Raw genomic sequence first — 23736 nt, 5'->3', positions numbered from 1 at the left:
ACTTCACACCGGGCCTTGGTTAACCAGTTGCTCCTTCATCTTTGGGACTGTAAGCCGCGTGTGGTTAGAATCAAGCCTTTTTAAGGACTGTATCCCTGGCACTTCCATCGGGCCTGGCAGGTGCCCGGGAACTGTGTGACGAGTGAGCATCAGCGTGCATGCTTATGATCAGAAGTCAATGGACTAGTTGGCCTCAAGATCTTCTGTGTCTCTGTCCGCAGATCTAACCCTGTGACAGGTCAGGGATCATGTGGCCTCTAGGTGGACATGGAGGAACCAAGGGTGGCTGCGGTGGAGATAACGGGGTGCTGGGATCACAAACATCACCCTACTACTCATCACCCTGAACAGACCACTGAGTGAAGAGAGCTCCCGGTGAAGGCCAGGATGCTGGCACCTCCCCTGGCTTCTCTGTGACATCAGTAGGGCTGGGCTTCCCCCTCCCTGAACACCTTCCTACACACAGGGACCTTAGTGAGTTGTGGAGGAATGGAGCTCTTATATGGCTCCACTATTGCAGGAAAGGATCCAGGGGTCTTAGTGGACCACAAGGGTAATACAGCAAGTCAGTTACATAATGCAATTTTTGAAGGGAAAGAAAACGAATAAATAAATAAAATCTATATGTCACCTCGACGTCAGTCCTTATTATAAGAAAGGAATTCAGCCACTGGCTTCATGCCTTATTCTGGGTCCCTTTTTGGTCATTGCATTTTAAAGAGGGATGTGGTAACCATACCGCAGAGATAATCAAACTGAATTGTATGGCAGAAAACTGTGGAAAAAACAACTCTGAAGATGAAAAGGCTAAATTGTCATTGTCACATTACATCGCTATGGTTATTATATCTGACATTAGCTTTTCAGGGTCATTTTATCTGTTATTTAATTTGTTGCTCATCACTTGTCCTTCCTGAATTTGAATATTTACTAGACAATGAGGGCCAACGTCTTCTCCCCTTCCAGGGGCTTGAATGGGAGGAACAGGTTCAACCTGCAGCAACAGAGGGGCAGACGCGACTTTCCAGACTCGAGCGCGCCCCGCGCAGGCCTTGCCCGGCCACTGAGTCTGCGGTGCTGAAGTGAAGGCTTTTAGGGATGGTTTTCGGTTTGATTTTGGTTAAGGTAACGTGGGCTAAGTGCCTGACACTTGGCGATGCTCAGAAAATATGCGTCCTTTCCCCTTTGCGAAGAGCTATTTCTTGCAAAGGGAGGGTGCTTGCTGGAGGGAGGAGAGCCACTTCATCATGTGCAGCCGGTTTCCTGAGATTCCGGCTGCCCGTGGACCTCGCCGTGGACGTGGATCCGTCTAGACAAGGCGGGGGCTGCTGTGCTCCCACTCCCGCCTCTCTGGCCTGCTTGCTCCTCTGAGGGGCACTGTATTTGTGAGTGGGGACTGCACCTCTAGAGTGTCCTGGGGTGGGGTGCCGGTGGGCATGGGTCTGGCAGCCTCCAGGGCCTCTCTCTGGCCCCCAAAGGCAACGGCTCTCAGTGGAGACAGCCTCTCGTCTCCTAGGGATCACTCTAGAACCGCCAGGTGGGGTGTGGGGGGAATATCCCTGCCCTTTTAGTACGTGGAGTCAGAGAGCAAAACCTGGGCCCGGCTGGACAGTGGCCATGCACAGTGATTCCCCCTGGGAGTCCTGCTCCCTGGGCGAGTGCACTGGCTCCGGGGGCTCAGCGGCCAGTAGATGTTTGGGTTCGCCATAAGGGGACGTGGATTTGAGATCAATAGCCTTTAAATCAGGATTGACATGCTTGGTTTTGAGCATCCCTCCAGGGGACTATGGGAACAGCTCACGGTTTTACATTTTTATCGAGTCCGTGGGTGTTAACAGCTGTGCCTCATGCTTCCCATGCGAGTGCTTATTTACTCTTCACAGCACCCCTGCTCAGCAGGGGCCATCATTAGCCCCATTTTACAGAGGAGGAAACAAAGGCACAGAAAGGTCAAGTAACTTGCCTGAAGTCACACAGCTAGTAAGTGGGGTGGTTGGGATCTGAACTTACGTGAGACGCTTGCAGAACCTAGAAGGGCCTGGGTGTGTGACCTTGCTTGGCCAGCACGCTGGGTGGGAAGGCTGTGTCTCTAAACAGTCCTGCAGGATTTACTCCCCTCTCCGTCACGCAAGAAGGCAGAGCAGGAGGCTGTAGCCAAGGTGAGCCTGCTGTTTTCATCCCAGCCCTGCCGTTCCTGTCTGCGTGGCCCTGAGCAAGCTCTTTGCCCCCTGTGGCTTCTTCTCTTCAAATGAATCGTGAGGTCCTAGACCTGCTGCTACTGAAGTGCCTTCAACCTCCGCAAGGTCCCAGGTCCCCCGTGGGGAGCCCGTGCTTGCAAGGGCCCCTTCCTTGCTCCACACGCGATGGGCTGTCCCTCTCACCAGACAGCCCACTGCGCACACCGAGGTCCCCACTGTGCACACCAAGGGCCGGCTCCCACAGAGCCAAGCCCTGCACAGGATGCGGGGCTGTGTGTTCTCAACCAGCCCCCCAACACTTTGTCCTCCCGGAAGTCCTTCTGGGGGTCCTGGGCCTCCATTTTCTCACTCCTTCTAAGAATTCCTTTCTAAGAAGCCCTTTCTAAGGACTCTTCTTTTGGTAGGGAGAAAAAAACAGTTTCTCCTAAACTGGTTTTGACTTGGATGTCGAGTACAAATCTTACACCGGCACAAAGATCCACGCAGTCTGGGCTTGTTTTCTGATTGTTACTGTCTAACAGGGATGTGCCAAGTCTGAAGGGGTACTTGTGTGCCAGCGGGTGGCATCTAGTGGCCAAGGGTCCAACAACAGGAGGTGGTGGCCAGAGAGCTATTTAGAGCGCGATGCTGTGGGTTCGGCTGAACACCTTTTTGGCATCTATCTCCGCTTCGACCATGTGGGGATGGATGTCCACATTCATTCCCGCGTTCCTGCACAGCTTGAGCAGGGTCCGGATGTTGTTCTTGGACAACCTCAGGTATCTGTGCAAGAGAAGGCCAAAGAGGTCATTTGAAGGTGGAGTCACAATAACCTCTAACTTTGTCAAAAACAGCTTGGATTTAAGCAGCAGTAAGTATGGGTCCCCTGCAAGGCACTGGCTCTCCCCGACATTTGTGGAGCTGACAGAGACCTTGCAGGACGGTGGGACACCACAGAGGTGGTGGGACTTTATATTGGTGTAACTCTTGGAAATCAAGTCCCTCCAAAGAAAAAAAGTTCCTTATCTTTGGACTCAGTACCTGCACTAGGGCTCCCAACTCATCCCAAGAAAAGTCAATGGAAAGAAAAGCTACGTAAATAAAAGATGTTCATTTTGAGATTACAAACAACAGGAAAATAAGTAATTTCATTAACAGAGGAATGGTTAGGCAGATAACTGACCATTATTTCAAGGACTCATACTTAAAATGGCGTTAGGAAAAAGAAGGTACAACATGGGTGACATTAAGCCAAGTGGGGAGAGAAATCAGAATGCAGATTGTTACGTGTCCCCTTGCTGGAACATGAGCGTGATCGGAGACCATTAGGGCCGTGGGAACAATGCCTGAGCGAAGTTGCAGGGATAGAGGCGAGCATTTTCTTTCAATAATATCCAAACAATGAAAACATCAGGCCACTGATTTAAATGTTAGCTAAAGCCCCGTACTTCTGATCCATACTGAAGACTGGCTTTGGTCCCTTTTGCACTGTGTGACCCAGGCAGCGTCTCTGCCGTCATGTCCAGGGAGCTCCATAGCCCACCGTCGGCCCGGCCCCTGGTCCCCACTCTAGACTGGGGTCGGTCTCCTGCTCAGGCTGCCTGCCGGCTGGTTACTTTCCTACAGGTGACGGGAGCGGAGCTGCGTACTGATGTAACCTGTCTGCTGCCTGCTGCGAACGGCCACCCTTCTCCTTTAAGATCTCCCCAGAGCTTACCTCTGACCCCTCACCGGCTCCCGCACCTGGGCTACCTTCTCCCTTAGCTCCAGTCACAGTCCGCCCTGTCCTCCCTGACCAGCCCGGCTTCCGAGGGCCTCACACATCTGTACCTGTGGGCACGTCCATTCTGGACTAGCTCACCCGTTTCTTGAATGTTTTTCTAATGGCTTCAGATGCCATCTCTCCACACAACTTTTTCCGCCTTCTCAGAGGGTGGGAGTCCTGTCCAAATCCTTTTTTTCCCCACCATGGAGGCCAGGTGGGCTGTCTGCTGGCCAGAGTCAATAGGAACCACCTTGTCAATCTGAAAGCCGTAGCCCCAAGTCACCCAGCCGTGGAACCAGCCAGCAAAGGCCATCAGCCAGGGTCTCTGATGACAGCTTCGAACTTTATCAGAAAGGGCTTAGATTTAAGCAGCAGTAAGTCTGGGTCTTCCACAAGGGCCTGGCTCTCCCAGACAATGGTGGAGCCGACAGAGAGGGTGTAGGACAGTGGGCCACCACACCGTGGTGGGAGTTTATATGTGAGCCAGTCAACCGTTCCACCCGTGCACCCCTCTGTCGGTGAGTGAGCAGGGCAGGATTTTGCTCCGGGGCCGTGGATTGCCAGGCATTTGAGGCTATCTTAAATCTACAGGTGAGCTTGCTGCTGCCAACTTTACAAGGACTACGACTACATTATTCTGTTCTTCCTTTTCCTCTTCTGCTAAAGTTTCTGAACTTGTCAGTTGCATTTTTACAGTAAAGGATAACACTGGACTAGGGAGAGGGATCTCTGGGGGCTTTTTTTGGAGGGGGGACCAGGCTGTAGAGTGTTGCTGTAAACTAGCAGGTCCTGATAAATAGGACAGAGAGCAAGTAAGAAGGGACACCCTTTGGTAAGAGCAGTAAGGACCAAATGGTTTCACACCTTGTGCACGATCCCTTCGAGAGTATAAAACCCCAGACGCACAGCAGGTAGCCACTGGGGAGGGCGGCTCCCACCACCAGCAGTTCAACACCACGTGTAAGGGATCTTAGGGGGAATTTCCGTTCAAATAAGGCCACAAACAACTCATTCTTTCCTTTTGTGGACAATAGCCATGTTTCTATTGTGGAACAAATGGAAATACTGGGAGGGTTGTGTAAGTGTCCAAAGGTGTGGTGTCCGAATGGCAGCACCTAAATGACATGCCCATTCAGGGGCAGGTCCGCTGGCAGGTGAGCTGGAAACCCAGTGGCTTCAGCCCTGGAGCAGTCCCTCGGGACCCAAGGACAGAGCTCAGCCACACCGAGTGCCCCCTCTAAGATCTTCAGGCTCAGCCGGGTGTCCGAGCCAGGGACGGCGGTGATGCAGGCCTGGGCTCCTAGGACGCGCCGCGCCCGCCCACACAGGGCTGCTCACCGGCAGCTCAGCACCTCCTCCGGCTTCAGCATCTTTGCAGACTCAGTCTTGAGCTCCGTGCCTTTCTCCATGAGGCTCTTCAGCTTGCGTTCGTAAAGGGAGTCGGACGTCTTGATGGTCCAGTCTCTCAGGAAGTTCCCCCTCCGGGTGCCATAGACATTCTCCTGCGCGCCGGGATCTAAGGTAACGCTTTGCCGACGGAATGAGGTTGACCGCTGCATGGACTCTAAGGCAATCACATCTTTGATGTCTAACTCTGAAATCGGACAGATGTCACCAGGGAGTTAGATCCTGGGAGAGGTGAGAGATGGGGTAGACAGGGAGGAAAGGAGGGCTGAGAGGGCCATGAACAACACCTGCTTTGACACACGAGGTCTTGTCAGGTTGTCCTTCCTAGCATTTATTCAACTTTAGTCCTCCTTTTCTTCCTCCCTCCGTTCTCCCTGCTTCCCAGCCCTTCCTTTTTCCTCCTTCCTCTTTCTCCTTATTTCAACCTCTCCTCCCTTCCTCCTGGAAAGGAGTTAAGCTAAAGAGAATGAGCCTAGAGGACGCAGGGGAAGGTATCAGAGGAGAGAAACTTTGCGCTGGGTTTTAAAGGACAGATTGTTTATCAGTGAGAAAAGGAAGAAAGGACTGTGGGCTGCGGAACTGCACGCACAAGGTACCAGTGCATGCAGCGGAATGGGATGTCTGCTCTGACCCCAGCACGGAGCTTGTGCTGATTACAATACTGGTGGGGCTAGAGCTTGGAGACCTGAATTTTTTCTTCTTGTTAAATTTCCTCCTAAATATTTTACATATTTTTCTTTTTCTTTTCTTTTCTTTTTTTTTTTTTTGAGGCAGAGTCTCGCTTTGTTGCCCGGGCTAGAGTGAGTGCTGTGGCATCAGCCTAGCTCACAGCAACCTCAAACTCCTGGGCTCAAGTGATCCTCCTGCCTCAGCCTCCTGAGTAGCTGGGACTACAGGCATGCGCCACCATGCCTGGCTAATTTCTTTCTATTTTTTGGCCAGATAATTTCTTTCTATTTTTTGTAGAGACAGGGTCTCGCTCTTGCTCAGGCTAGTCTCAAACTCCTGAGCTCAAACAATCGACCCGCCTCGGCCTCCCAGAGTGCTAGGATTACAGGCGTGAGCCACCACGCCCGGCCTTATTTTACATATTTTTACCTATGAGAATGGAATACTTTCTACTTATTTCCGTTTCTAACTGGCATGACTAATACCGAGAAAAGTCTATTGGTTTTTGAAACTGTATTTGTCCGGTATACCAACAATCATAGAAAAATTTATTAATTTTTAACTAGAATTTCTTGAGTTTTGCAAATATTCATTGTATCAGGGAAAAAAATCTTCTTTTTAATATTTATAAAAATTATATATTCTTCTTGACACATTGCATTTCCTTGTTTCTTTGCCTTCCCTTTTGTTTTCAATCTTTCTGTATCACCTGGTTTTAAGTGTGTATCTAGATTTTGATTTCTAACCCAATTATTTCCTAATCTGGCGTCTCTGCTCTCTTCGGAGTATTTTCAGCAGTTGAAGGGATACATAGCTGACAGAGTCCCTAAATATTTCCAAATCTGCAAATATCAGTCATTCACCCTGATAGTGACTTACATGTGGGCAGGTGACAGAATTATGAGGTTGTAGGTCTTTACTCTCAGTAGTCTGTATGTGCCATTTGACTTCCAGATGATAGAATTGGTAGACTAAAACAGCTATTATAGATATACTCCATAATGTTCACCAAGGCATGAGCACATTAAGGAGAGACACAGAATATTACAAATTACCCAAATTGAAGTTATAGAGATGAAAATGTCGATGTTTGATAAGAAAATTCTATGGGATGCGATTAACAGCAGATTAGGCATTAGAGAAGAAAAGATTACTGAACTTGAAGACATAGCAACAGAAATTATACAAAATGAAACACAAAGAGAAAAGACTGACAGATTTTTAAAAACCCAATGAGTTGTAGAACTTTAAAGATGTGTAATTGTCATGCCTGAAGGAGAGGGGATAAAATGGAGGAGTGAAAAAAATTTGAAGAAATAATGGTAAAAAAATCCCCCAATGTTATAAAAACTATAAGCTGAGAATCTCAACAAACCCCAAACGCAAGAAACATGGAGCAAACAACATTAAGGCACATCATAATCAAATTGGTTAAAAAGAAAATCTTAAAAGAAGCCACAGAAAAAAGATACATTAAAGATGAACAAAGATTAGGATGATAGCCAACTTCCCATTGGAAACAGTGCAAGCTAGAAGACAGGGGAGCACATCTTTAAAGAAGAAAGGCTGTCAATCTACAAGTCTACACTCAGCAAAATTATCTTTCAGAAACAAAAGTAAAATAAAGACTTTTTTGGTAGCTATAAGAATTTATTACCAACGAGCCCACATCACAAATTATATTAAAGGGAGACCTTCAGGTGCAAGGGAAATGACTCCAGACAGAAATCTGGCTCTATGTGCAGGCACGACGTGCACTGGAAATGTTACATATGAGGGTAAACATAAACATCTCTTTAAAATGTAGTTGTGGAAGGGAAAAATAATAAGAATCTATTGTGGAGTTTATAACTCATGGAAATATATACTATGTGGCAACAACATCAGGGAGGCTGGGGCAGGAGTGGCAGTACAATCTTGTAAGTTTCTTACGCTTTACAGGAAGTGAAGAGAGACTGTGATGATTTAAAGACGTGTGCTGTGCACCCCAACACAATCACTAAAATAACGCACAGATAGTTATAGCTAAGAAGCTGACAAAAAGGATGAAATGGAGTCCTAAATAATACTTATTCTAAAAGAAGGCAGAAAAAGAAGAAGGAGAGAGCAAAGGACAGATGGAACAAACTAGAAACAAATACCAAGATAGTAGATTTAAACCCAACCATGCTTGTACTAACATTCAGTGTAAATGGTCTAAATCTCTTAATTAGAAGGCTGAAATTGTCATTGGGTAGGACCAATCATAATCATATGGTACCAACAAGCTCTACTTATCTTTATTTTTACATTTTATATTTATATTTTAGATTTATTAAGGTATAGTTGAAAAAATTATATATATTTAAGGTATACAAGGTGATGATTTAGTAAATGTATACATTATGAAATTATTGCTATAATATGTTAGTTAACACATCCATTACCCTTGTGTGTGTGTGGTGAGAACAATTAAGATCTACTTTCTTAGCAAATTTCAAGTATATAATATAGCATTATTAACTATAGTCACCATGCTGTACACTGGATCTCCAGAACTTACTCATCTTATAACTGAACATGTATGCTCTTTGACCAACATTTCCCTATTTCTCCCACCCCAGCCCTGGCAACCATTCTACTCCACTTTCATGAGTTCAACTTTCTAGATTCTGCATATATGAGAACATACAATAGTTGTCTTTCTCTGTCTGGGTTATTTTAGTCAACATGGTGCCTTCTAGGTACATCTATGTTGCTGTAAATGGCAGGATTTCCTTCCTTTTTATGGCGGGATAATATTCCATTGTATATATATGCCACACTTTCCTTATCCATTCATCCATCAATAAACACTTAGGTCATTTCCATGTCTTGGTTATTGTGAATAATGCTGCAGTGAACATGGGTGTGAAGATATTTCTTTGAGGTATTGGTTTTGTCTCCTTCCGATATATACTCAGAAGTGGAATTGCTGGATCATATAAAAGTTCTATTTTCAAGTTTTTAGGGAATTTTCATACTGTTTTCCAGAATGTCTATAACAATGTACATTCCCACCAACAGTGCACACAGGGTTCCCTTTTCTCCACATCCTAACCAATACTTATTACCTCTCATCTTGTTGGTAATAGCCATTCTAACAGGTGTGAGATAATATCTTACTGTCGTTTTGATTTGCATTTCTCTGATGATTAGTGAAGTTGAACACCTTTTCATGTATCTGTTGGCCATTTGTATGTCTTCTTTGGAAAAAATGTCTTTTCAGGTCCTTTGTTCATTTTTAAATCAGATTTTTTTTTGCTTAATTTTATGAGTTCTTTGTATATTTTGGATATTAACCCCTTATTAGATTTATGGTTTAAAAATATTTTCTCTCAATCTTTGGTTGTCTTTTTATTTTGATTGTTTCCTTTGCTGTGCAGAAGATTTTTACATCTATGTTCATAAGGGATATTGGTCTGTAGTTTTCTTTTTTGTTGCGTCATTTCTTGATTTTGGTATCAGGGTGCTACTGGCTGCATAGAATGAGTTAGGGAGGGTTCCCTCCTTCTCAATGTTATGGAATAATTTTTGTAGCACAGGTACCAGTTCTTCTTTGTGGGTTTGGTAGAATTTAGCTGTGACTCCATCTGGCCAGGGCTTTTTTTATTGGTAGATTTTTATTACTGTGTCAATCTTATTATTCATTATTGGTGTTTTGGGATTTATATTTCTTCCTGATTCAGGCTTGGGAGGTTGTGTATTTCCAGGAATTTGTGCACTTCCTCTACATTTTCTAGTTTGTGTAAAGATTTTCATAGTGTTCACAGATGATATTTTGTATTTCTGTGGCATCAGTTGCAATGTCTCCTTTTTCATTTCTGATTGAGCTTATTTGAGTTCTTTCTCTCTTATTTCTGGTTAACCTAGCTGGTGATCTATGGATTTTGTTTATTTCTTCAAAGAAAAGGTTTTGTTTCATTGACATTTTGTATTGTCTTTTTGGTTTCCATTTTGTTTAGCTCTGCTCTGAGCTTTGTTACTTCTTTTCTTCTGCTGGCTTTGGGTTTGGTTTGATTTTCTTTTTCTAGCTCCTTGAGATGTGATGTTAGGTTGTTAATTTGTGCTCTTTTTGTCTTTTGACGTAGACATTTAAGGCTATCAGTTTTCCCCTTAGGACTGCAAAAGGATCTTTCAGCAGCAGGTTGTTTCATTTCCATGACTTTGTGTAGATTTGAGTGTTTCTCTTAGATTGATTTCTAGTTTTATTCCACTGTGCTCTGCGAAGATACGTGGTATGATTTTCATTTTGTTGAATTTGCTAAGACTTGTTTTATGGCCTAAGATATGCGCAATCCTGGAAAATGTCCCATGTGCTGATGAGAAGAATGTATCTTCAGTAGTTTGGGGTAGAATGTTCTGTAAATGTGTGTTAGGGCCATTTTTTCTAGAGTCCTGTTTAAGCTCTGTGTTTCTTTATTGATTTTCTGTTTCAATGATCTGTCCAGTTCTGTCAGTGGGGTGTTGAAGTCCCCAGCAATTATGATGCCACTGTTTATTTCTTTGCTTAGATCTAGTAGAATCTGCATTATAAATCTGTGCGCTCCTGTCTTAGGTGCATATATATTTAGAATTATTATGTCTTCTTGTTGAATTGCTCCTTTTACCATTATATAATTACCATCTTTGTTTTTTTTTTTTTTTACCGCTGTTGATTTAAAGTCTATTTTATCTGATACGAGAATGGCTATACCTGCTCACTTTTGGTTTCCATTTGCATGGAATATTTTTTCCATCACTTTACCTTGAGCCTGTGTGAGTCCTTGTGAGTTAGATACATTTCTTGGAGACAGCATATACTTGGGGAGTGTTTTTTCATCCATTCAGCCAGTCTATGTCTTTGAAGTAGAGCATTAAGACCATTTATGTTCAGTGTTGGTATGTGGGATACTGTCCTGTTCGTCATGTTGGATGATATCTTATTGCTTTGTTTTCTCTCGTGCTATTGCTTTATTAGAGCTGTGAGTTTTAACTTTCAGGTGTTTTTACACTGGTGGGTGTCTAAGCTGCTGCTCCATGTATAACGCAGTTCTCAGCATTTCCTGTAGGGCAGGTCTAGTCGTGACAAATTCTCTTAGTGTTTCCTTATCTGGAAAAGTTTTTATTTCTATATCATTTTTGAAGCTTAGTTTTGCAGGATACAAAATTCTTGGTTGGCAGTTGTTTTGTTTAAGAGAATGGAAAATGGGGCCCTAGTCCCTTCTGGCTTGTCAGGTCTCTGCTGAGAAGTCTGCTATTAGCCTGATGGGTTTTGCTTTGTAGATTAGTTGTTGCTTTCATCTTGCAGCTTGTAGAATTTTCTCCTTCATTTTGACTTTGGCCAGGTTGGTGACTATGAGTCTTGAAGATATCCTGTTTGCTATGAATCTTCCTGGTACTTGATGACCATCTTATATCTGGATAGCTGAATCTCTGGAGATACCAAGGAAGTTTTCCTCAATAATTTCCTTGAATAGGTTTTACATGCTTTTTGCTTTTTCTTCTTCTCCCTCAGGGATGCATATAATTCATATATTTGTCCACTTTTCATAGTCTCATAGTTCTCTGAGTGATTGTTAATGCTTCTTTATTTTGTTTCTGCATCTTTGACTGACTGGGTTAGTTTGAAAGCCTTGTCTTCAATCTCTGAAATTCTCTCTTCTTGGTGTAGCCTGTTGTTGAAGCTTTGTGTTGTATTTTGAAATACCCTAAATGACTCTTTCATTTCTTTAAGTTCTGTTATATCTTTTCTTATGTTGTCTATCTGTTCAGTGAGTTTTTCATTTTTTTAATTCATGTCTTGGAACATTTTTTTTTTTTTTTTGGCTTCTTTGTGTTGGTTTTCAACTTTCCCTTCAATCTCATTCATCTTATTTGCCATCCATATTTGGAATTCCATCTCTAACATTTTGACAGTTTCCTTTTGGTTGGGGTCCATTGCTTGAGACCTATTATGAACTTTTGGGGGTGTCAAAACAGCTTGTTTTTTTATGTTGCCAGAGTTCTTATTCTGGTTCCTTCTCATCTGAAATTTCTTCTCTCAGCTCGAAACAGGTAAGCTTGCAGTGCACCTGTTCTCTTCTGCTGGGAACTCTCCTACTCAGTGACGGGAATGAGAGGTCCCTGGATGGCGCACTTGCATGCTACTTTGGAGGACTGACCTGGCACAAGACGAGCAAATGCACTGTGAGTGCTTAACACTACTGCTGTCCTACATCTCCTGCCTCACTGTTCCCCTGTGGGTGTCACTGGCAGTCCCTGTGTTGCAGAATGAGTTTGGTCAGCCATGGTGATTGTCAGCCCAAATTGGCCTGAGCTGCTCCACTCAGATCTGCAGGCAGCAGCGTTTGTCCCCTGTGTGGCTTGAGTGTAGCCCTGCCCGTGCCCTGTGGTGGCAGCAATTGAGGGCCTCACATGGGATGTCAACTTGAGCACAACTCTGGCCACAAATCTGGCCATTTTGTTTGATGGTTTGAAATCAGGAAATGTTATGCTTCTAGCTTTGTCCTTTCTTATGATTGCTTTTGCTATTCAAGATCTTTTGTGGTTCCATATGAATTTTAGGATTGCTTTATTCTATTTCTGTGAAGAAATGCCATTGGAATGTTAATAGGCATTGCACTGAATCTATAGATTGCTTTGGGTAGAATGACATTTTGACAATATTAATTGTCCCAATCCATGAACATGGGATATCTTTCCATTTATTTTTGTCTCCTTCAGTTTCTTCCATCAATATACAGATATTTTACGTTCTTGGTTAAATTTATTCCTAAGTACTAATGTTTCTGATGCTATTGTAAATAGAACTGTTTTCTTTATTTCTTTTTCAGATAGTTTGTTGTTAGCATAAAGAAACTGAACTGATTTTTATATATATTTTTGTATCTTGTAATTTTAGTAAATTTGTTTGTTAATTCTAATAATTTTTTACTAGTGTCTTTAGGATATTCTCTATATAAGAACATGTAATCTACAAAGACAATTTTACTTTTCCTTTTTCAGTTTGGATGCCTTTTATTTCTTGCCTCATTTCTCTGGCAAGGACTTCCAGTACTATGTGGAATAGAAGTGGTGAGAGTGGGGAACCCTGTCTTTTTCCTATATTAGAGAAAAAGCTTTTAGTTTTACACCATTAAGTATGATGTTAACCATGGGCCTGTTATATATGGACTTTATCATTCCTTCTATATCCAATTTATTGAGAGTCTTTATCATGAAAAGATGTTAAATTTTATCAAATGCTTTTTCTGCATCTATTTGGATGATCATATTATTTTGTACTTCATTCTGTTAATGTGGGGTATCACATATATTAATTTGCATTTGTTGAACTGTCCTTGCATACCAGGGATAAATCCCACTTGATCATGGTATATGATCATTTTAATGTGGTGTTGCATTCAGCTTACTAGTATTTTGTTGAAAAAATTTTCATCTATGTTCATCAGGGATATTGGCCTGCAATTGTCATTTTTTGTGGCACCTTTATCTGGCTTTGGTATCAGGATAATTCTGGCCTTGTAAGAGGAGTTTGGAAATATCCCCACCTCTTCATTTTTTGGAAAGAGTTTGAAACATGTTTGTATTAATTCTTCTTTAAATGTTTGGTAGAATTCACCAGTGAAGCTAGCATGTCATTTCTTTGTTGGGACATTTTTGATTACTGACTCAATTTTCTCACTTGTAACTGGTCTGCTCAAGTTTCCTATTTCTTCATGGTTCAGTCTTGGTAGGTTGTATATATCTAGGAATTCATACATTTCTTCTAGTTTATTCAATTTGTTGGTGCATAATTATTTGTAGTAGTTTCTTATGATCCTTTGTACTTCCGTGGTAGCAGTTGAAATACCTCCCCTTTCATCTATAATTTTATTTATTTGAGTCCTTTATCTTTTTTCTTGGTTTGTCAATTTTGTTTACTTCTTCAAAAAACCAATTCTTAATTTCATTGATCTTTTATATTGTTTTCCTAGCCTCTATTTCATTTATTTCTTCTCCAGTCTTTATTATTTCCTTCATTCTGCTTCCTTTGAGCTTAGTTTTTTTTTTTTTTTTTTTGGTTCCTTGAGGTGTAAAGTGATGCTATTTGAGATACTTTGTTTTCTTAAGGTAGGCATTTACAGCTATACTCTTTCATCTTAGCATTGCCTTTGCTTCATCCCTTGAGTTTTGGCATGGTGTATTTCCATTTTTGTTTGTCTCAATGTATTTTTTATTTCCCTTTTGATATATTCTTTGACACATTGGTTTTCCAGGAGTGCGTTGGTTAATTTCCATGTATTTTTGAATTTTCCAATTTTCTCCTATTATTGATATATAATTTCACACCATTGTGTCAGAAAATATACTTGATATGATTTCAATGTTCTTGAATTTGTTAAGACTTGTTTTGTGGCCCACCATATGATCCATCCTGGAGAATGTTCCATGTGCACTTAGGAAGAATGTGAATTCTGATGGAATGCTGTGCGTATATCTGTTAAGTCCATTTGGTCTATGGTGTTATTCAAATTCACTGTTTCCTTATTGATTTTCTGTTTGGATGATCTATCCATTGTTGAGAGTGGGGTAATTAAGTCCCCTACTATTATTGCATTGCTATTTATTTTTTCCTTTCAATTCTGTTAAGATTTTCTTTATATATTTAGGTGCTCTGATGTTGAGTGTAAATACTTATAATTGTTTTGTCTTCTTGACATATTGACCCTTTATCATTATATGATGACATTCTTTTTCTCTTGTGATAGTTTTTGACTTAAAGACTATTTTATTTGATATAAGTATGACTAGCCACTGCTACTCTCTTTTGGTTACCACTTTCATCAGATATCTTTTCTCATCCCTTCACTTTCAACCTATGTGTGTCCTTAAAGCTAAAGTGAGTCTTTCTTGGGCAGCATATAGTTGGATCTTATTTTTTTATCCATTCAACCACTGTATGTCTTTCAATTGGAGAATTAAATCCATTTATATTTAAATTAATTATTAATAGGTAAGGCCTCATGAATCTGGATGTCCATATATCTCCCCAAATTTGGAAACTTTTCAGCCATTATTTCTTCCAATAGACCTTCTGTCTCTTTCTCTCTTCTCCTTTTTGGACTCCTATAATACATATTATTTTACTTGATGGTGTCCCATAAGTCCTGTAGGCTTTATTTATTATTTTTCATTTTTTTTCCTTTTTGCTTTTATGACTGGATAATTTCATCAAATGACATGTCTTTGAATTCACTTCTTCTGTTTGATTGAGTCTGTTATTGAAGCACTCTATTAAAATTTTCAATTCAGATATTGTATTCTTCAACTCTAGGATTTCTGTTTTTTATGGTTTATATTTCTTTATGGAACTCATTTTGTTCAAGTATTGTTTTCTTCTTTCATTTAGTTTTCTATCTGTTTTCTTGTAGTTCACTGAACTTCTTTAAGAGGATTAATCTAAATGCTTTGTTAGTCAGTTCATAGATCTGCTCTTCTTCAGGGTAAATTATTGGAGCTTTAATAATTTCATTTGTGGAGTTATGGAGAAACTTACTTTAAGTATAAAAACACAAATAATTGAGAAATGCCAATGTGGCAGCCATAGAGGCTAGAAGCTGTTGGAAGTTCTTATAGTGGAAGAGGATCAGGGATTAAGCTAAGATAGTGCTAATGGAAATGGACATCAAGAGAAAGATTCAAGATATTAAGGAGGTAGAAGCTACAGGACCTGGTAACTGGTCATGAAGGGTATGAGAGAGGTGATAGGTTAGACTCTGGGTTCCAACTTGGACCACCATGTTGGGAAAGTGCCATTCCCTGAGATGGTACATACAGTGGGAAGTATACAGGGTTAGCAGTGCCTGTGGCAATCCAAGCTAACATTATGTGTGGGGGGTACGTAACTGTCTCCAAGTCCCTCCTAAGAGCTGCTTTCTCTTGAACTTGTCTCCCAATCCAGATCTGCCCACTCATTTTAGGCTGGGTTCAGCCCTGACTTAGTCCTGGGTACCACACCTGGATGCCCCAGGTGGTTCCTAGATGCCTGAACACCTATTGCACTTGGGCCAGCCCATTTTCTGCTCCCCACTGACCACTGGTTGTACTACATTATGAGAGACCCAGCTTCTCTACGCTGGATCAGGGTGGGTGTGACTTGGATGGTAGGGAGGAGAAGGGAAGTGCAGAGGACCAAAGGGCTGACAAGCCAGCCTACCCTGCTGGCATCTTTGTGTAGCCAGATGAAAGTAGTTATTTAATCAGCTGGTATGACTTTCTTTTAGGGAAGGAGCTGACTTTGTTTAGGAAAATATCTTGATAGGCTACTTTGGGTACAGAACAAGACAAATGAAATAGAATTCTCTCCAAGTAAAAACCCAATGGGAATGTGTGGGGTGGAGAAGGCAGAGGTGGGAGGAGAGGGGAGAGGAGAGAGGGAGAATGAGGGAGAACTGAGCAAGACCAGGACTAGGATGAGGCAAGTAAGGTGCCCAGGGGGCAAAATTTAAGGAGGTGGTCACTCTCAGGCCCGTGCAAGAGCAGGGTTGGCACCTGAGGGTGAGCGCCTCCTTAAATTTTGCACCCTAGCCTCTTGGCTTGTCTCACCCTAATCCTAGTGTTGGAATTGAGAACAACATCAGGAGGACACTCCCTGCTGGGAAATGTAGCCAGGGAAAAGTCTCCTGGTGGTAGAGGACAAAGGATTTTGAAGAACAAGAGGGTGTCATAATCAGCCTCTAATTTGTTTGCTGTGTAATTCCATGATGTAATTCTTGCCTTCCGTTGCCCTCAAACCTTCAGTAAATACACACAAAAGCTTCACGTGAGAGGTCTGGAGAGAAATCAAGGAAACGGTGCTATGCTTTGTGTGGGTGGGCAGGGAGCAGGGAGAAGAGGACATCCTGGGGCCATCCAATCTTGGACACAAGATTTACAGAAGCTTAAGGGCCCAACAGGACCAAGACTTTGGAGCCAGACATGACACTGGGGGTCACAGCAAACTTGGGAAAGGTATGGAGCTTCCTATAGGGCAGAAGCCAATCTATATAGTTTCATCCTTTAAATACACTTTTTGTATTTTGGAATAATTATGGATTTATGGAAAAGTTGCAAAGCAAATAAAGAGGGCCCCTGTATACCCTTCACCCAGTTCTCCTGACTGTTAATATTCAGTTTCTCCGAATGTTAGCATCCTGTATAATTATGGTCCAAGTGTCAAAACTAAGAAATCAGCATTGGCACATTACAGAACTTTTTTTGGATCTTACCAGTTTTTCTACTAAAGAGCTGTTCTAGGATTTAATCCACACTGGATTTAAAGCCAATTGCATTTAAATCTGACAGGCAGACGACTACAGTTCAGTTATAATGGCTTTGGTATATTATTTAATAAGTGAAAAGGAAAAAAGAAGGATTTTTGTTGGGTACCATAGGGGCAATTTTATATAGAAGAGCTGGCAGCTCCTGCTTGAAGGCTCTTGCCCACTTTGCCCTTGGGCTAACTGGAATCCCTTCCAGATTTCTCTTTTACCATACCCCTCTGTCCCAAGAGGCCAAGGAATGCATATGGCAGAGCCCACCTGAAATTTTAGCAAAATCTTTACTTAGAAATAGCCACTCACAGTTATTGAGCACTTCCTCTGGGTCAGGAGAGGTGCTTTACGTGTAGCATTTTGCTGTTAATAAAACCTCACAACTGCATGATGAGGCAGGTAATGCTATCGTTCCCCTATACAGATGAGAAAACTGGACCCCAGAGATGGAGTGACTTGCCCAGCATCGTACAATTCTGAGTCCCTTACAAATTGGTGAAGCCAGGATCAGAACCTAGGTCACCTCTGGGTTTGAGGATCTGGCACAACCTAAGCCTACCCCTTCCTAGGTGTGAGCAACACCTGGCAGCAGGTATGGTACCTTCTGCAACTGATATTGTCACAGCACCTAAGTTGGTTACACATCTTGGAACCCATGAGGTTGATATCACCAGAATGGCTTCGGGAACCTGGGATGCACTATGCTAGCTTCCGGAGAAGAGAACACCCAGGGGCGGGCAGAACCTTGACAGCTCCTCTCCGGGTGGCACCCAGCTTGCCAGGTGGGACCCCTGGTGTGGTCCCTTAAGAGCCTCCCCTCTGTGGGTTTCTGAATCCTGTGTGCACAGTGGCTGCGTGCATGTGGATGCTGCTGCCCTAGGAACAGTGTGGGCTTTGGTCCCTCTGAGACGAGGGGATTATGGGGGATGACTCTAGTGTCCCTGGGCCAATGCTCTTCCCTTACCAGATTTCCTGGGGCCATCCTCGGTGTAGTTACCAGGGACTGTGCTGTAGCGTTTTGCCTTTTGCTCCAGTCTGTAGACCCTTCGGGAGACAACAGGGTCCCCTTCCTTACTGGAGCTTTGCTCTGAGGCCTTGGAGGGAGCAGGAGAGAAGTTACATCCTGGTGACAGGATTTGAGTAGGCCTCCCCAACCCCAAACTGAGTGATTTCAGGAGTTTGCTGAAAGACAGGCAAAGGTGACAAAGGAAGGACCAGCCTGGGCCCCGGGAGAGGCTGGTGGGGCAGGGCGGTCAGGGGCAGGCAGACGGTGCTTGCTAATGCCCCATGTCGTCCCTCCCATCTCAGAGGGAGGCCGCGAGGGCCCTGGAGGCGCAGCCCTTGGAGGCTGTGTGACTGCCAGGCTCCCACCCTCGCTGGGCCGCGGGGCTGTCATCTTTCAGATGGCACTCCTGAGCGGTCTGGGGGAGACAGGCGGGCAGGAAGAGAGGCGGCACCTGCGGAGAGCGGCACTCCGCGGCAGGGTGCAGGCTTTGCTGGGACACTGGACAGGCGGGCGCGGGGCGTGCGGGTGTCAGTGTGGCAGGAGTGGATGGCAGAGTCTTCCCTGTTAAAAAGCAGCCAGACCGCACACAGGACAGCAGTGGTCACCCCTCCTCAGCGCGGAGCACCGAGTGGGACGCGCCTGGGGCCGGGCGGGGCCGTTACCTGCCCAGGGGTGTCAGCTTGGCTCTTTCCCTGCGTCTTCAGGATGCCTTTGACTTTCTTCACTTCCTTCTCACCTGAGCTAGGGACCGTGGCAACCTTGCTCTTCTGCTGCTGCAAAGACAAGGGAGAAGAGCCTTGCAGCCACCCCAGTGGGGACAGTACCTCCTCTGTCCCCACCGGGAAGAAGGCTCCTGTCCCCTCACCGTGCCTCTGCCTCCAGACATGCCCTGGTGTCCATGTCACTGTCCCCAGAACGACCTTCTAAACCTCAGGTCTGGTCTTGTCCCTCTCCACTTCAGGGTTCATCACGGGCTACCCGTCACCCTCCATGTAAGGGTCCCCTCCCCAGTCCCCAATCTGGAATTCCCTTTGCCCTAAGTGGCCTTTCTAGCTGGGACTTCTCTGTCCTGGCCTCCAGTCTGGAGCCCCAGGAAGGCTGCCCTGTCTTTGAGCAAGTCCTGCTCATTCAGACCCTGGGACTTTGCCCAGTCCCCACCCTCCCTCTGCCCCAGAGCCCCTTCCTCTCCTCACCGCTGCCCCCCCCCCCCCCCCCCCCCCCCCCCCCCCCCGTCTTCCCGGAGTGGTCATCACACCTGAGCCTGCCTTGCCCTTTCCCCAGGTGCTCCTCGCGCCCCGTCCAGGGGCTGAGCACACCCTGACCTGAATTGAGCGCCTGGCGTGTTCCTGGCCTGCCGGGTCCCACAGTGGTGGCAGGGAAGGCGGAGTCCCTGGAAATCTCCAGGGTCCCGGAAGGGAGGAGCCCAGCAGGGGTGTGGAAGGGCGGCAGCCCAGGAAGCAGCGCGCCAGTCAGGAGGGGCGTCGTGGGCAGCACTAAAGTGACCGGCTCCCTCTGCCATGCGGTGCCCGCGGTGGCACGGTGGCTCAGGCTGGAGCCCGGGTCGGATCCCTGCCCCGTCGGGTGCCGAGTGGCTGTGTGACCTTGGCAAGGCACTGTCCGCGGCTTGGATTCCTTACCGCAAAGAGGAGGATAATAGCAGGATCTACCCCGTAGGCGGCTGGGAGAAATACATGAAGCCCTGCGTGCGGGTGTGAGGCTGTCCCTGAAGGCCGTGGCGGCAAGGGCGCTTGGAGAAGCCTGCGGGTGTGGGAGGAAGCTGCTTTCTAAGGAAGGTGCTGCTGATTAAGTTTGCGGTTTTGTTGGGCTTAGTGGGGAAAGGGGGTGCAAGTTGGGGCCAGGACTGAATTTTGAGGCCAAGAGGAGAGAGCTGGCCATCTCCTCCAGGGGGTGGCAGGGTGGCCCCCACCCCCACCCCCACACGGTCCTCAGCCTCCCCAGGGGAGTCCCCCGAGAGCACCCCCAAGCCCCCATTTGGGGGAAGCACAGTGGAATGGAATTCACACGAGGACGCCTCAGACCAAAGGACACTGCAACCGTCACTGACTCAGTGGCCTCTGTGGCCAAGACTTTGGTCCTCAGGGTTCTTCTCTGATGCCAGGTGGATCCCAAGGGGCAGCGCCATAAGCCGGGTACAGTGGGGAAGAGCCTGGTGGCCAGGCCTGACCCCGGAGAGAAGAGAGGCGGCCGCAGGGGGCCCTGACACAGGCCGATGCCCCCCGGCCTTCTTCCCTGCGGGTTCCCTGCCTCCTGCTGCCATCTGAGACCTGCCACGGAGCGCCACCCTCTTTCTTAAGAGCTTCTTTAAAACTCCAGATGCTAATGGTGCTTGAGAGTTTAATTATATTTTCAGTGTAAAATTGTTCCCTCTCTGGGCCCCAGATTATTTACAATAAATAATTGTAATATGTAATAATTTACATATAAGGTAAAGCTGTTAAAATATTATTAGGATAGAATCCTAGTGGAAGGAGACGGAATGGAATATATTAACCATGGAAGTGAATATAATTTCTGTGATGATTGAATTCTGAAGACCCCGCAGCCAAGCGCCCCTGCCCAGGTCGGGGCAGGGAGTAGCCTTCTGTCAATCCCGGCACCTTGGAGGGGAATGTGGTCCTCAGACGTGTTTTAGGGTGTCTGATGGAATTGGCAGTCTAGATCTTTCTTGCCATGAGTGAGAGCAAGACCTTAAACAGAAAGGGATCTTTCCTGAAAGGCAGGGCGCTGGCCTGGATAAAGCAGGAACGGGGGCGGTTCTGGGGGGCTGGCCTCCCAAAGCCCGTGGGCCGGGAATTGGGTAAGTCTGAGCCCTGGCTCTGCCCTCTATCATTCTAACTCTGGGACCTCAGGAAGAGGACTTCCCTTCACCCCAGCTTCCTTATCCTTCAGCCAGGGGTCATGATGGCACCACGCTTGGCCTGGCTGGGTGCTGGTGGCGGGATGGCCCGCGCAGTGCCTGGCGTGGGCGGGGTCTGGCTCACAGCCGTCAAAGCCGGCTGTAGGACGAGCAGGGTCATGAGTGACGCCATTGGCCACGCATCGTGCTCTGGGGTTGGGACATTCGAGATCGGGTTGTGTCCTTTGCAGAGGACACACGGTTCCAAGGACATGGCTTGGTTCTCCATGGGTGATTGGCCAAGGGGGGCTCTGGGGAAAACTGAGGCACACTTGGTTGTTTTTTGGAGAAAGAAGAAAGGGCAGGCTACAGCCACCTCCCACGCAGGGCAGAAAGGGGGAGGTATGTTAGCAGGAGTCCCAGTGGGGGTGATGGCAGTGGGGAACGAATGTCCTTTGACCCTGGCCCTGGGAGGGAAGTGGCCGGGGACAGTGGGAACGATCCCACTCTGCCAACGCCGAGAGCCAGAAGCCACTGCCCCTTGACCCTTCTTGAATCCTGACCAAGACTAACATTCCCCACAGCTTGACTAAACTTCAGTCAGCTTCCTTCCTGACAGCAGGCCCCTGACCTCCTTTTTCTTAGAGCATTTACTTTAGAAAACTTGCACTTGTAAGTCCTCTCTCTGCCCCTTTGAGATGTGAATCTTCTTTCTCCTCTTGCCAGTTTTATAGCCCTGGAGTGTTTTCTCAAGGAAGCCATCCCTTTGAAATACAGTCACAGAAAGATTAGGCCCCTGTCCCTCAGCGCTGCGTGGGGGTGGGGCCCAGCCAAAGGCCATTAGCAGGCACAGCGGCCCTGATGGGACTAACCAGCTCCTCTAACGTCCTTGCCACTTTCCCACTAGCTCACCCCGGTGTTCAGTAACCCTCCCGCCTCTTGTTTCGGGAGGGTCAAGCTCTCTCTCCCCGATGGCAACAGGCCTGACTAAGGCCTTCCAGCAGCGTCACCTTGACAGTACCTACTTGGAAAGGCTGCTTTGTCTTCCCCTTCCTCCGCTCCAGCCACTCTAACACGCGGGTGAGGTCAGACATGCGCCTCTCCTCGGCCGTCCTCCACGTGGACTTCCTCTCTGTGGGCATTAAATCCTTCAGGTCCTCCGGTTGCTCTGACATCGTGGCGTCTTGGTTGTGCGTGGAGGGGAGGCCGGCACTGTCTCACTCCCTTGATCCCTGTGGGTGACTCGGAGGCGGGCCTCGCAATGTGAACACAAAGGGCAGAGTTAGGCAGGAAGCTGGGACGTTGGTCTTGAGGGCTGGCAGGTCTGGGCAGTGATTGTGAGGTCACCGTCAGGCTTGACAGCTGGCCCCTGGAGTCAGAGTGGAGAAGGGACATTGGCCACCTCCCATCATTCCCCGCGTGGCTGCTGCTCCTCATCAGGCTCCATCTCTCATCGGACTCTGCCATGGCCTCCTCCGGCCTCTCCTCCTCCAGAGAGGTCTTACTACAGCTCAGCTCACATTCCTCACTGTCTCAAAAACCCTGCAAAAAACCCCTAAATGCCTTAGTTTGACATCCTGGCTTTCTACAATATACTCTAAATAGAATGAAGCTTTTTATAAGCTCAATTACTCTATATTGATTTATTCATGCAACAGATAGTTCAGACAGTGACCATACACCAGGAATGGTACTGGGCATGCAATGCAGGGGTAGAATGTACTCCAACCTCCTAAAACACACAGGCTACTGGGAAAGAGAAGACAGCAGATAATTACCCTATGAATCCATAACAATGGTCCTAAGGAAAGGAATGTAATTCTATGAAAGCTCATAACGATGGAACCAGACTTGGATGCGATGGTGGGTGGGTCACACCTGAGCTCTAGCTAAAGAGTAAATAGACCTTAACAGGTCTGCTACGGTCTGAACATCTGTGTCCCACCAAAATTCATGTGCTGAAATCCTAACCCCCAAGGTGATAGTGTTAGGAGGTGGGGCCTTTGGGAGCGAATGAGGTTATGAGAGCAGCAGAGCTCTCGTAATTGGGATTAGTGACCTTATGAAAGAGAGCTAGCTCGTCCCTTCCACCATGTGAGGATGCAGTGAGAAGTGTTGGGAGCGGTCTCTGATTACGGGTGAGCACATAGCCAATAGAATCATTGCTGGGAGCCTTGTCAGGGCCCTCTACCAATCACTTCCCGCCACGACTACCTGCCATGGTATATAAGCCCACGGTCCTTCCTGTTCGGGGTCTCTCGCCATGTAACTAGACTAGATGCCTCATTAAACTGCTGTTGGAAGAACTCCAGTTTGTTGCGTCGTCCTTGCAGGCGAGTGCGGCGCGACAGAGAAGGTTAGATTCATGAACAAGGAAATGTTCCTTGCAAGACACTGAATCTACCAGAGACTTGATTTTGAACTTCCTAGACTCCAAAATTGCGAGGAATAAATGTTTTTTGTTTATAAGCTACACAGTTTATGGCAATTTGTCATAGGAGTCCAAGTGGACTAAAACAAGGGCTATGGACGAGAGGGACAAGCATGTGCAAAAGCCCTGT

General features: G+C 45.9%; 1 protein-coding gene across 1 annotated transcript; it reads right to left on the bottom strand.

Annotated features, from left to right (window-relative positions):
- Positions 1-2812: 2812 nt before the first annotated feature.
- Positions 2813-22350, bottom strand: C20H16orf78 (chromosome 20 C16orf78 homolog). The gene is made up of 5 exons (XM_045533767.1): positions 22201-22350; positions 18981-19091; positions 18277-18406; positions 5281-5536; positions 2813-2960 (listed from the first exon to the last, which is right to left on the bottom strand). The coding sequence occupies exons 1-5, from the start codon at positions 22348-22350 to the stop codon at positions 2813-2815; spliced, it is 795 nt and encodes a 264-aa protein (XP_045389723.1).
- Between the last annotated feature and the right edge of the window lie 1386 nt (positions 22351-23736).

This window comes from Lemur catta, chromosome 20 (genome assembly GCF_020740605.2).
Source record: "Lemur catta isolate mLemCat1 chromosome 20, mLemCat1.pri, whole genome shotgun sequence".
Taxonomy (NCBI): domain Eukaryota; kingdom Metazoa; phylum Chordata; class Mammalia; order Primates; family Lemuridae; genus Lemur; species Lemur catta.
The sequence above is the reverse complement of the archived record's forward strand: the minus strand, read 5'-3'. Positions and strand labels throughout refer to the sequence as shown.